At 36.9% G+C, this 13,879-nt stretch overlaps 1 protein-coding gene across 7 annotated transcripts in view; it reads left to right on the top strand.

The window, feature by feature from the left end:
• Positions 1-5,936: 5,936 nt before the first annotated feature.
• LOC149786645 (thymidine phosphorylase-like) overlaps positions 5,937-13,879 on the top strand; it is a 56,152-nt gene continuing 48,209 nt past the window's right edge. For 2 of the 7 annotated variants that reach the window (XR_016424996.1, XM_089977167.1), the window contains exon 1: positions 5,939-6,408. Coding sequence is in view for 6 of the 7 variants with exons in the window: in XM_089977167.1 (XP_089833293.1) it covers positions 6,234-6,408 (175 nt within the window). In the remaining variant the exon portion in view is untranslated. Of the gene's footprint in view, positions 6,409-6,800; positions 6,957-12,059; positions 12,194-13,879 lie in introns of those variants that run through there. The other 5 variants (XM_089977164.1, XM_089977163.1, XM_089977168.1 and 2 more) reach the window with 4 other exon arrangements.

Genomic DNA, 13,879 nt, shown 5'->3' with positions numbered 1-13,879 from the left:
GTTGTGAGCTCGAATGCGGCCGAGTCATATCAAAGATTGATAAAAATGTTACTTGCAGCTGCCTCGTTAGGCGCTCGGCGTTAAGATTTTAGTATTAGGACTAATAGGCGCTCAGGATTAAGAGGTTAGTGTTAGGACTGGTTGACCTGGTGCCAAACCAATGTGACTGGGTGGGACATCATTATACATGTCTACGGCATTATGCCCCAGTGCTAGACATCACTATAAACTGCCACACTGCAGACATCGTAGAGATATGACTGAAAAGTTGTTAAAGCTACGTTAAAAATCTAAATCACACACACACACACACACAACAGTTCTTCCATAAGAACGTCTCTAAAAGATTATGAACACGAGAACCACGTATGTAAATGTGGACTTTTTCTGTGGAAGAGAATATCTTCTGTTGCAGAGAACAGTTTATGATTGTACAGAATATTTTATACCAATTGTTGCAGAACATATTTTGCATTAAAAACTTACAGTGGTATATAAATGGCAAAAAATTCACAGGTAGATGCGTATATTATCTTGAAAGAATTTATTGAGATATGTAGTCGTGACACTGTTCTACCTGATCAGTCGAGTGTGTGTAATGTTGCACAATAGATTAAATCACCGTTTTCCTTGAATACATCCATTGAAGCCAAAAGATGTTATATGAGTTTTAGAGAAAATAGCCGCAAGATATCGATAATAAATTATGTTCCAATTATATGTACTTAAACTAAGTAACAGAAAAGAGCGAAAACCAATAAGTTTTGTAAAATTCAACAAATAATTGATTTTCTTTAAATAAAAAGTGAAAATTTAAAAATAACTCACAGTATTGTGAATTAAATCCAAAATAGTCCATATAGTTTCATCAGAGGTCCAAAAATATAAAGTATTCTTAATAAAGCCCATTGGTGTCCCGGATCAATTGCAATATTAAATGTGCTGACGTACAAGTAATCTCGAATGTACCAATATGACAACAGTCTTAATGTATCACAAGGATATAATCCAGAATGTCCATAAATTAATTTACAATAATCCCAAAATAGTGACTTAGTTGGAACAAATTGAGCACTTTGTAATTCAGAGATAATTTAAGTAAATGAATGATCTCATATAAAGCTGAACATTAAGTATGATTCCACTTTAGACATTAAAAGAGGAATGATCAATTCTAATACAATCAACTTTAATATAAACACCTAAGACACAAATATGAGGACCAGCATGAGGGTTATAATTCATTTTCGGAACATTCTAAGTTATAAACAATCTTGTATAGATCCCAACTACTCTGATATCTCAATGGAAATTTCCATAAAACTGCAAACATAACTCTTTTATAGAAGAATCTAAAGTCAGAATTAAGGCTGTATACAGAACTCAAACTTAGCAAACTTGTATATCCTACATGATATTAGAAACGGAGGCCCAACTCCTACCCTCATTTATGGATAAAGATCAATCACATAATACAAATTGAATATATATGATACGTGACAATGGACAAAACCCAATTCACAATAAAAATTAAATATGCAGACAATTAACTTAGGAATTATTTTGGTGCAGCAACGATGTAAGCTTGGCCAATATTATCAGGAAACCCTGAAACAACATCATTTGATACTGTGCCAGAAAAAATAAAGACGCAAACGTTGAGTACAGATAATGAAACTAATGAATAAAGCAATGACGATAATGGGATAACAAGCGAATATAGTAGCCTAAGTAGTGAAGATCATCAAGGATAAATCAGTTAGAGAGATGCTTTTAGTATTAATATAACGATGTCATCCATACTCATCAACCTTCAGAAGTATCACAAAATAACGTACAACATCGCAGAAGCAGAAAATCGCAAGCATTGGAAAATATTCTCAAAAGCCACTGCTGAAAACAATGAAGGAAAAGTTATTGAAGAAATTTACAAACACTCTATTTGACACTTTTGGATGCAAATGTACAAAGTCTTTTGTATTAGAGTTGATGCAATTCTCACTGTTTGGCATTTGAACTAATTTGGGCTGATACAATGTTGGAATATATTTTATTCAGCTTTCCACCCGATTTTTATGATGCCAAGAAGAATGATCCTGTTTATTTGCAAAAGCCAGATTTACAATTTCGAGTTATTATAATGCGAATATTTAAGTTCCTTGAAATTCTATGGTATAAGACGTATATTAACCTTGAAATTCTATGGTATAAGTCGGATATCAACATCCATATCTATTTACTACACTATATAGGCGAGGCTATACAAAAGCGGCTACTGGAAAACGAACGGTAGCGAACTGAAAAAATCGTACAATTAGATAACGTTGTGTGTATACCAAAGCTTAATGTCATTGGGGCGCAATCGCTGTAAAGGTGTATGCTTCGGAGAATATGAACTATGCAGCAGAACATGCTATTATGAATGCTGTAAATCACATTTGCTTGTCTTACGTGTTCGTCTAGGTCAGGGGTGGGCATCCTACGGCCCGCGGGCCGCATGCGGCCCGCCAAGGGCTTTTATGCGGCCCGCCATGAGTTTTTATGCGGCCTAGGAACAAGTCATCATTCGCACTGACTCTGTTTATGTTACTCTGTTTATCAAATAAATGTGCTTCTTTTGAAGTTTAAGTTTAAGTTTTCAAATATTAACAACATATTAACAACTGAAAATTAATTTTGATGTTATTTAGAAAAACCTTTTGTTTTTGCTATTTCAAATATTAATTATTTTACTTAATAAACTATGCGGCCCGCGACAAGGTCTAAATTTGTGTATGAGACACTTGCACTGGAAAGTTTGCCCACCTTTGGTCTAGGTGCTCAAGCATGTCTTAAAGATGGCATCGTAGTCAAGTCATATGATCATCTTTGCCGGTCATGCGGATGTATTCACAAGTATTAACCCGTTCGTCGAGGAAGATTTGCTGAACCTATGATTGTCGAAACACCCACAGAAATAAACGAAATAATAAATAGGATTGAAGCAATTTCAGTTTCTGATCCTGGTAGATTACAAAAATTAAAACAATTTATTGACGGAATTTGCAGTAAGAGAAAGTTTTCCCGTTTCCATTTGCGCGTTTGAACGTCATGGAATTGCGATTGTTGTATGGATACGTTAACGTATTAAAATAGATCATAGAGATATTTTCCTATTTGCTGGAATGACTTGCAATTACTTTCGCAAAATGTCTGTTTGGCGGATTCACCGATCATTGTGTCAAATCGCATCTACATGTTTTAATCCAATCTTTAGTGTGATTTCATTTTTGAAAGGATGTATGACGATCGAAAGTCGTGTCACCTATTCGTGATCGTAATATTTGAGACCTAGTAGGCCATTCTTGCATGTGCTGATGTCCAAATAACCATTCCGCATTAAATCGCACCACAATAGCTTGGTCACTATCTATATTAACACGTCCAACACAAAGGCACTTGATTCTGGGGTAAACTAATGTGTACACTTACCATATTAGTGAGTGTACACATTAGCTTACACCAGAATCAAGTGCCTGTGGTCCAACACGAACCCTTACTTTAAGTCGTGGCAACAGCACAGCAACGGATCCAGGAAATTCTTTACCTGGATCGACCTGCAATAATCGGCACATATTAACGGTCCGCGTGTGTAAATACGTTTAAGCGTATCAGCGACACTTCCTGCATGTTTAGACGCTAATGACTCTGCTTCTTTATTTCTAATGGCAACATCTACAATGGTTAACACGTACATGTATGTGTGCAAGCAGCCCATTCAATCACGTACTCATGCTACATGTCGGCGGCACGATGTCCTAATGCTAGACATCACTACAAACTACCACACTGCAGACATCTTTGCAATATGACTGAAAATTTGTTAAAGCGACGTTTAAAAATCCAAATCTCTCTCTCTCTCTCTCTCTCACACGAAAGAATATATACATGGGTTACACAGGGCCGGCGTTACCATATAGGCAAACTCGGCAGCCGCCCAGGGCGCTGATTTCAGGGGGCGCATTTTTAATTTTTTTTATTGTTTATAAATTTGGAAATTGATATTTTCGGGGGGGGGACAGAATCTAACCTTGCCTAGGGCGCTAGGTAGTCTGGCTGGGTCTGGCGCCGGCCCTGGGGTTACATGCGGCAAATGTGCTAATAACCATCGTTGGTGTTTGTAGTTAAGATTACATTCATCATTACATGTAAGTGATGGAGTTGCGGAATGTACCCACGAGGTGTTGAATCAGATGACCAATGATGCTAACAGTGCTAGTAATTTCGTTCAACTTGTCGACGAATATTTGCTTCGAAACGGTGTTATCATACTTTCGTATACACTTAAATATAATCTTGTTAAGGGCCAGATATAAATCAGCTGTTTGGATTACCCTGTTTGGACTACCCTGGAGGCCAGCTAGGTGTTATAGCATCAGCAGAGTAAAATACCCACTCGTTTAATTCACTAACAGCCGTGAAATCTCGCAGGGATTGTTTCTACAACGAAGAAGTGGAATTCACCGCTGAACCCAATTATATTCACGAATAGGTGCTTATTCGGAACGTTTTGAGGTAGCACATATTAGTCCCAGTACCATTAGTAAACAGTACTAGGTGGCTATAGATGATATAATAATTAGAATGGCCGAACTGCAGACTTTGTTGATGGAAGTGGAAAACCACAGACAACTCCCAGCACAAATAAGGAACTAGGAAATAATGGGTTTACAGACAGTAAAAGTCGAGTAGTCTCCTATAAAAGAAAAACGACAAATTAAAATGTATAAATACCAAAACAAGCAATGTGACTATACTTATACTTTGCAGTTGACATGTCTCAATAAACAATCGTGTCTACCATTGTAGTGCGTTAATGGCGGTTTTATCGGTTACTGACTTAGATTACCGCCTTCTATACCCCATGATTTGTCTCTTATATCGTCACATATTGATAACTTTCATGGACTACAGTCTACGGGATCACATGCATGCACGTGCTATTTATTACGTGTGTGATTTGGATTTTTAACGTAGCTTTAACAGTATTCAGTCATATCGCTAAGATGTCTGCAATTTGGCAGTGTATAGTGATGTCTATCACTGGGGCATTATGCTGCAGACAAGTAGCATCATGTCCCATGAAGTCACATTATCCTGACACCAGGCCGACAAGTCTTAACACTAACATCTTAATAATGAGCGCCAAAAACTAGGCATCTGAAGCGGACGCTCTAACCACTTAGGCTACATGTGGGGTGTTATTTATTGTAGTATTAACACAATGTCATGGGGGTGGTGACTGTAACACCGGTCCGAAAACCTTCATTATCACACTACTTCTGGTCTGTACACTACTGGAGCGGCTATCGTCCTTTAATACGTAGAACGTGTAATTGAATACTGATTTAACTATTGATTTACGAAAATGAGTAACCTGAAACATACCATATTCTTTCCGATAGGGTACCATCACTGACATCAAATTTCGTAATATTCAACTTATTAAACACTTCACATACAGTGCTAGGAATGGTCGGCCAGATGTCAGTGTAATGTTACTGGGTGGGACAACATGCTACATGTTTGCCCCATGATGCCCCAGTGCTAGAAATCACTATAAACTGCCACATTGCATACATCCTATGGATATACGATATAACTGAAAAATTGTTTACCGGTGTATTTGAAAATAGCACTGCATTTAGTGAGACGTAATCAAATCTATTGTCGGTGAACATGGGGTAAGGGGGAAACCCTATATCGAAGCACTTTGTACATAAAAAAGTAATTGAATATATACATATATATAACGTCCTTCATGAAAATTTACCTTATTCTAATAAACATCGTTACCCAGGTACAGTGTTATGTCTGCTCCATTGCTTGTTACTATAGCACTTATTTTTTTTATTAACATTTGTGACAACTATAATAATCGTATGCAACTGTGGAGAACCATTCATTATTACACACACACACACACACATACACACACACTGCATGTAACATAACCTCACACCTGTCGCGGCATAACGAGTAGACAGATTGGGGTCTATGCAAGAGCACAATATAGACCCTAAGCAGGTATATTATGAGAGAGCATATCAGAGCCTACTAGTACGCAGTTGGGCGCCATTTCGTGAGCTGTTGTCCCGTCTTTTGAAAGGGCTGTAACGAGCTGTAGGTTGGCATTACGAGCGCTCACTAGAGCAGTTTGATTAATACCTGTACTGTAAACAATTGGACATTACATGCAGGGACATTGCAGGATGACAGAAATACCCAAAGAAGATGAGAACGAAATTCAGATCCTGTGTATTCCGGACCTTATCATCAAGAAAAGAGATGGAAAGCAACTGACCCAGAGGGAAATAGAGTTCTTTATAAGGCGCGTTACCGAGGGTTCCATACAACCAGCACAACTAGGTATGTGTACCGAGAGCTTTAGTCTATCACTTCCTCTTGTTGTTATCCAAACAAAGCCTTGTTTTAAAGCAGGGAGTACTCACTATATAAATAGGGTTTGAACAAGAAAAGAACCTCTTTTGATTCTAAGCTATCGTTAAATGTAATTAAGCACGATGCTTTAATTGCGAGGAAAAATCCATAATTCGAGGAGTGAGAGTCTATCACTAAAACTCTTAAATATCATTCAATATATACTTTAGTTAAGGATATACTGTCACTAGATACATTTTTGATACGCTTGACATGATCTAATCACGGAATATTAAAGCGAGTGTATTTATTTGCAATTTATGTTTCTTTCGTCCCTGTCTCTCAGCATGTGCGTGTGTGTGTGTGTGTCTGTGTTCGTCGTTCTAGAACAACATGAGGTCAGGACAGAAAAAACAATTGCTACTCGCACCTGTACGATTAAACGCGAATTTTACAAGGGATGGAGGAAAGTGTAACATTCAAGAATACAACAACTTTGCATCTCTCCCACTCCGGACACGTTTTATCTCAATCAGGTGGGTAATTTTTCATTTTCAACAAAGTTAATGATCAACAATTCCGTCTGGGCATTTGCTTTATTTGCAAGTGTAATATCCATATTGGGAAAACGAAACTGGTTTTTACAGTCCCAACTATCATTGATCCATATATTTCGCATACGATGTCGTCTTTAAGCTCTAATAGCTAACGTTTTCTGCTAAGAAACCAAATTGTATTCCATTTTGTGTCACAAGAATTTGTCTTCGTCTATAGTAAATGTCGATTCCGGTCATGTTGGCGTTTGTACTCAATTGTTATTTGTTATGATATACCCAGCGTCCTCTTTTCTTGACCCAGTTTAGTACCAGGCTACCACTGAAAAAAGTTGTTGTTGTTGTTGTTGTTGTATGGTTTAACGCCATTTTTCAGCACAAGATAGGCTATACATGGCGATCAGTATAATTGGTGGAGGAAGAACCCTGGAAAAGCCCGGGAAGAACCACCGACCCACGAGAAGCTACTGACAGGCTTTCTCACGTACCAATGTTAGCCGAGCCTGTGACTCGAACTCACGCAGACAGAGGTGAGATGGCAGTGATCCATAACGGTGAGCGCTTTAGACCACTCGGCCACTCGGGGCCCCACTGAAGAAAGTCTATAGCGATCAATAATTTGCGTACGGGAGTTTTTTTTAAAGGACATTTAAGGTGAAGATCATGGTTAAACTATTTTAGCATTACATTTTAGAACAACAATTAATAATGAATTTAATTTGCGTTTCATAAGCTCAAACGCAAGAATAAATGCTGTTCCAACATGGCTTGTCTGTATTTTAAGTAGATTCCAAATTAATACTGATTTAAAAATATATTTTATACAATATCTTGCAAATATATATTTGATTATGTCAATTGACAAACACAGATGAAGGTATATGCATCGAAATATGGAAAGTTCAATTTGTTGAAAACTTTTACTTCGGGACATAGGTCTATGGAGCTTTATACGATGTATACGACTGAAAAATAATTAGAATTATAAATATTTCTTTACATACAATTCTGATGGAGATTATAATGTTCTTGAAGTAAGTAAAATATGACCTATTCTGGTTCATTCAGCGAAGTCTAAAATCTATGGTTATGAAATAAACGTTGAAGTGAAACAGTTATAATATACTCCAAGAGAATGGTCAAATAGTGGAATATCCATTAAAAGTTTTACACGTTACGTAGATTTGGAAGAGGAGGAAAGTAAGTTTCCGTTTTCTCACTAGCACTAATGGTTGTCCGGTTCCCGGGTTGCCAAGGGGTCTAAGGCACTCGCCTTTACGGATCACATACATTTCACCTCTATGTTCGTGGGTACGAGTCTCAGTCTCGACCAGCGTGGGTACGTGAGAAAGCTTGCCAGTAGTTTCTTTTGGTCGATGGTTCTTTCTGGGATTGTTCCTGATTATTCACTTAGCAGATGGCCTATAATGGCCGCGATGTGTAGCTTACACTGCGCAGAGAAATGGCATTCAAACACCACCAGCAGCAACTACAAATTGTTGTCGCCACTGGTTCTTGCTTGATACAGGGTCTAGTAGGTGAACTTGTTACAGGAAGAAGATTGTTCATTGCCCTGACCTTATTGTCAAATTTTAGCTTGCTCTTCAAAAAGGAGCCTAATTGGCTCCGTGGTTAGCGTGCCGGACTCGGGACCGAAAAAGGTGCGGGTTCGAATCATCGGACCAGCCTGAGTCAGCTACCGTGGTGTATCATTGGGCAAGGAACTTTACTTCAGTTGCCTTGGCAATAACTAAACTACTTGTGTGGCTGTGCTGTAAAGCAGCAAACCAATACGGAAAGAAGGTTGTCACTGGTATCAGAATCAAGAGACGTTCGCAGTTTTGCTACAGTAACACCAGCAAGATAGAAACGTCGCTCTGATGGGGCCGAAGTGCCCGGATGTGTAGAACATTCCATACAAGTGTTGACAATGTAGATAAATGTTTGGGATTAATGTTCCAGGGTTACGTTTGGTTGAAATATGCTTCTCAGATGCATATTATCGTACGTCAGCTTCAACCGTTATTTGGAACAACAGTAAAACAATCTTCTCCATCAAACAAGTAGAACGAAAGCCATATAACCCTGATTCAGTTGTACTTTTGACCAAGGACATACATCCCCTGCCTGGGTACTGTCAGCAACGAGTACGGTGTTAGTAATATTGTTCGAGGGGAAAGCTGTTGCTTGAGGGATAACCATTTGTTTAGCAGCATACATGATGGCGTTTTGGATAGTTTGTTTTTTTTCTTTTTGACAGATTAAGGGAAAGATTTATACTTGAGGCCAATAAAAGGCGCACATAAAATCAGTGATTTTTACATGTGTCATCACTAAATCTTTGCCTAGATTTGATATCATGAACTTGTCTCGCGTGAATGTGGTTTGAATGCACCAACCAGTTAAATATCCGTGTCTGATTCATTCAATAGCCAATACCAAAGATTGAAAAGCAAACAGTTGACCGCACTCACTGGTGATATTCTTGATAAAATATGATCCTTGTAGTAATATATAGAGGTTTCAGCATTGAAACCTTGAGTTCCATTATCTTCCACTGTTCATCTGATAATCTAGGATTCAGTCATATCACAGATGGAATTCAATCTTGTTGGACAACCAGTTAGACGATTGATTGTGGCCAAATTCATTTGGTTTTGTCTAGCAGTGAGCACATTAGAAACCAGGAGTGATCGACGAAAATATGCAACGGAACGTTTTGCTGTTGCAGTGGTACGAGCTGAGACAGGAACAGCATTTCATGCACAATGAATGGATAACTGAAGCGTGCGATCAAAAGTTCTAACATTGTGGTATTGCAAGGTCTCTGCACAGACTATCACATGTAAGGTGTTATCTCTTACTAGTGCAGTAACTTGATCATGCTTTATTTTTATTTCTGTTCAAAGCTTCGTAGTATCAGTTGCAATTACAATACTTCTATGTCTGTCTTCCAGCTCTCGCGTTGTAAGCACAGTATACCTTAAATTTCGGAATTCGTCTCTATAGTGCTCCGTCATTGTTACGGAAGCTTCAGTGGCATGACTTGTCCACATGTTAGTTGTAAATGCTGTACCATAGTGATTTTGAATACCTTGTATCAGTGTATCTTTCTATCGTTTGTAGAGAGAATATATTTCGAAAAGATAGGGCAATTCCATACTTCATAAGATTTAATTAAATTGAATACAAATCTCTTTCAAACCATCCCTGTCGACAATGTGTTACGGCACCCATCTAAGCCGATTTATCCGTGAATCGAATCCATTTATCACGAGACATGACATGAATCAGTAAGCAGTTATAGTGTTTGTTTAAATGTAGTTTATCTCCAGTTGTTTCGTTTGCTAAGTCGAATCTAAATAATCAGCATAGCCATAGGAATATACAGCACATGTCATTGTGTCGTAATTTTGTTTTGTTTTTTAAGTATGATACCAGATTCAATTCATTTATTAACATTTCATTCTTTTGCGAACGATTCCTATCCGTTTTGCCATACATATTGTTTATTTTTTTACAGTCCGTGTTGATCCTTATATCAGAATCTTAGTGTATTTAATTGCTCTTCACATGCCTTTTTTGAAATCAAAGTACCTTGGATTTTGTTGACGAGGATGACTTAGGGTTAAACGTCGACCTTTGACCTTTTGTGTTTGAATGCTTGAAAGTGAAGCGTCGGTCCTCAACGTTACAACATGGTCCAAGATTCTAAATTGCTCAGATCTAGAAGTTTACAATAGAATAGGATCATTAAAATAATATGAATTACCCGGACACTTCGCAACTAATTTCTGCAACAAAGCTTTATTATTTCAGTGATATGAAGACATCGCGATTTTCTAGGCATTTATCGTTTAAGCAATTAAATAAAAATGTTTGTCGAGCTTTGCAGTTAAATGTTTTCCAGTTTTGCTGTCATCACACACCCCGCGTAGGTTTCAGTTTATTTAGGGCTATATGCTCGCCTAGCCTACTATGCATTTCGCAGGTGGACTAAGAAAAGTTGGAGGACATGGTTGTGGAGTTTATTGGCAATGTCTCTTATATTATAACGCCTTTTTTGTCGGAAACAAGCATTTGTTCGATCAAAGATCCTATACAACTTTGTTATATCAAGGACATTATATATAAACAACCACTTGAATAAGCCGCCATTTTGACGGATTCCTGCCTTTTTATGGGGTCAACAAGGTCACAATCGATTCACTATCAACGAATTGCGTCACCATTTTGATGAATGAAAATATTTCACAAGTCAAACTAGGTGTCACACATTGCGCTGCAATTTTGACCGATTGGCGGATGTCAGGGGTCAAGCAAGGCCACGTCAGATAGATATTATCTTTCATAACGTGTACTTTGCCTTGGCTTGCCTCTTTAGAGATGAAAACATTAATTAAGCTTCTACGTATGACTACTCAACAGTGATTATCCAGGGCACACAATTTGATTAGTAGTTACCTCTTAACTTAGAAATACTATTATCTTACAAGTATTACTAGATTTAAAGCAAGGAAACAGGACACTAAATGACTGTACGGAAGAAATTAATAATGATGTGCACAAGTGACACATATTATACTCTCCAAATGTTTGTAGGTTGTCTTTCATTGTAGAGCTGATTCAACGAAGGGAGAGAAGCGCGATTATTCATTCTACCTGGAATTTTACAGTGCCAGGTGATTAGAGCTGACATATGTGACCTTAAATATCAGAAACAACACTGAGATTTAGTTTTTATTATTTTATGGTACACTGTCTGAAAATAATGTAAATTGCCAGTGGCCCTGGTTGTTTATTTTGAATAATCCTGAATCATTTGTAGCTTAGATGTGTAAGTAGTACTGTATTGATTTAATCACCATGTTCTCGTTTCGGAGCAAAAGCACACCTGCCAAGTATAGTGATAATCTACCTACTCATTCATGCAGGATCACGTCTAGGGATAAGTTATGCAAACCTATTTGTGGATTATTTATCTTTTCGTGTTCGCGGAGTAATCAAAGTTTATTGATTTATGTTCTAGTCTATTCAACGCCGTACCAAGAATATCTCTCAGTACAAGTTGTCAAGGCCATTCTTCCTTATCGGGTGAAATTTACTATATTATTCAGTGGATTATGTTCTCCGTCCTCGTCGCTTTTTATTGCAGTCGAGGTCTTGTTACGAGTCTATGCTCTTAAACAAAGAAGTACAAAACAGCGAAAGTCCACCAGGTCTGTAACATTCGACAAATAATTTATTTTCATAGAATACAAAGTGAACATGTAAAAACAAAAGAACTTACGGTTTTGCGAATTAAGTCCTAAATAATCATAGAATTACGAATGCAGGTCCTAGAGAATAAAGTCTTGGATAAACTTTAATGGTATTCAAAAAAAAAATCTAATGCTGAAAGTGTTGATTTGTCTGTGATGGCTTGAATAGTAATGATTTACCAACAGTTCATTTTCCTGAATCACAATAATACTATCCATGAATACATCCTTATTTGAATTTCACTATAAATCCAGGTTTCTATTTCCAAGAATAATATTTTAAATGAGTACTTTAAATAAATAATGTAAATAAATAAATCCCAGCCCAGATTAAATACTGGACGCAACAATAGGATTTATTTCCGCTTCAGATATTATTGCAAAAATAAATAATGTTTTCCCGTAAACAAGATTTTATACTCCTCTATCTCAACTAGGTCACAGTTAGCATGTTCCAACAAAACAACTATTACTTGATGGAAAATGTCTTTATAGAAGGTTCCAAATGGTTTTAAGATAAAAGCTTTGTAATAATTAGGTCTGTTATTAAAATTATAATGATAAACACACTGTCCTTGATTCAGACCAAGATAGAGATCTTAATATTTGTCCTTCAATCAGAAAAATGTAACAACATTGTTTACAAAACTGTCACTGATTTTGGAAAAGGTCAGCTGTTTTATTTCATGATACCCAAAGAATATAATGAAATATTAAAAGGTGAACACACCCAATTAAGACGCAATGGAAATTAAATATAGATAACACCTCTCATCATAAAGAAAAACAAAAGTTTATGCAATAAAACTTCTTTTTTTTTAAATTTTAGTCATGTATGAATGAGATAGAAATGTATATAAGATGCACTCTTATCAATGACACAAAGTATACAAGAAACGATATAATATTGATATGCACGTGAAAGCGCATCTGCTATTAGATTGTCTTTTTCATTGATGTGCCTGATGTCAGTATTGTATTCTTGCAACATCAAAATTTACCTTAAAAATCTCTGATTAAATATTCATCTTGGCTTTAAAATTAGCGGGATTGTGCTCACTAAAGACAATAATCAGAGAATTAACTCAGCTAGCAAACACTTCAAGTGTTGCAAAGACTTCGTCAAAGACAAATATTGCATGTCGATTGTGGACTAATTTCTCTGGAGCTTATTTAATTATTTTTTTAGAAAATAACTCAGTTGATGATCCACAACATTGTTTATCTTCGTCAATCAATACTGCACCAAAAACCAAACATCACTTGCAGCAACAGTTGAAATGAGTGATTGAAATTTGGAGCCGAGGAACCGGTGTATTCTTAAATATGGCCTTTAACTTATCAAAAGCCTTATGACACTTATCAGATTATTGCCTTTCTTGCTTTAAAAATTGTCAGTGGCTCCGGAATCGTAAATGTTTTGGGACAATATTTCTGATATTATCAGTTGCTTTTTACTGATAGGCACAGGGAATTTATAGATAGCCTTGATCTTAGGATCTATATGTTTAAAGTGTCCATAGTATGTAACATAAGCACAGAAAACTATCTTTTAGATAAATATATTGTCGAATTTGGATCACTGAGTCTATCAAACGATTTCTGGATCGTCTCCAAGTGAACTTTCCAGTTGTCGTGTAACAC

The sequence above is a fragment of the Sinohyriopsis cumingii genome, chromosome 12, assembly GCF_028554795.1.
Source record: "Sinohyriopsis cumingii isolate HCF-2022 chromosome 12, ASM2855479v2, whole genome shotgun sequence".
Taxonomy (NCBI): Eukaryota; Metazoa; Mollusca; class Bivalvia; order Unionida; family Unionidae; genus Sinohyriopsis; species Sinohyriopsis cumingii.
Note: the sequence above shows the minus strand (reverse complement) of the source record. Positions and strands in the feature narration are given on the sequence as shown.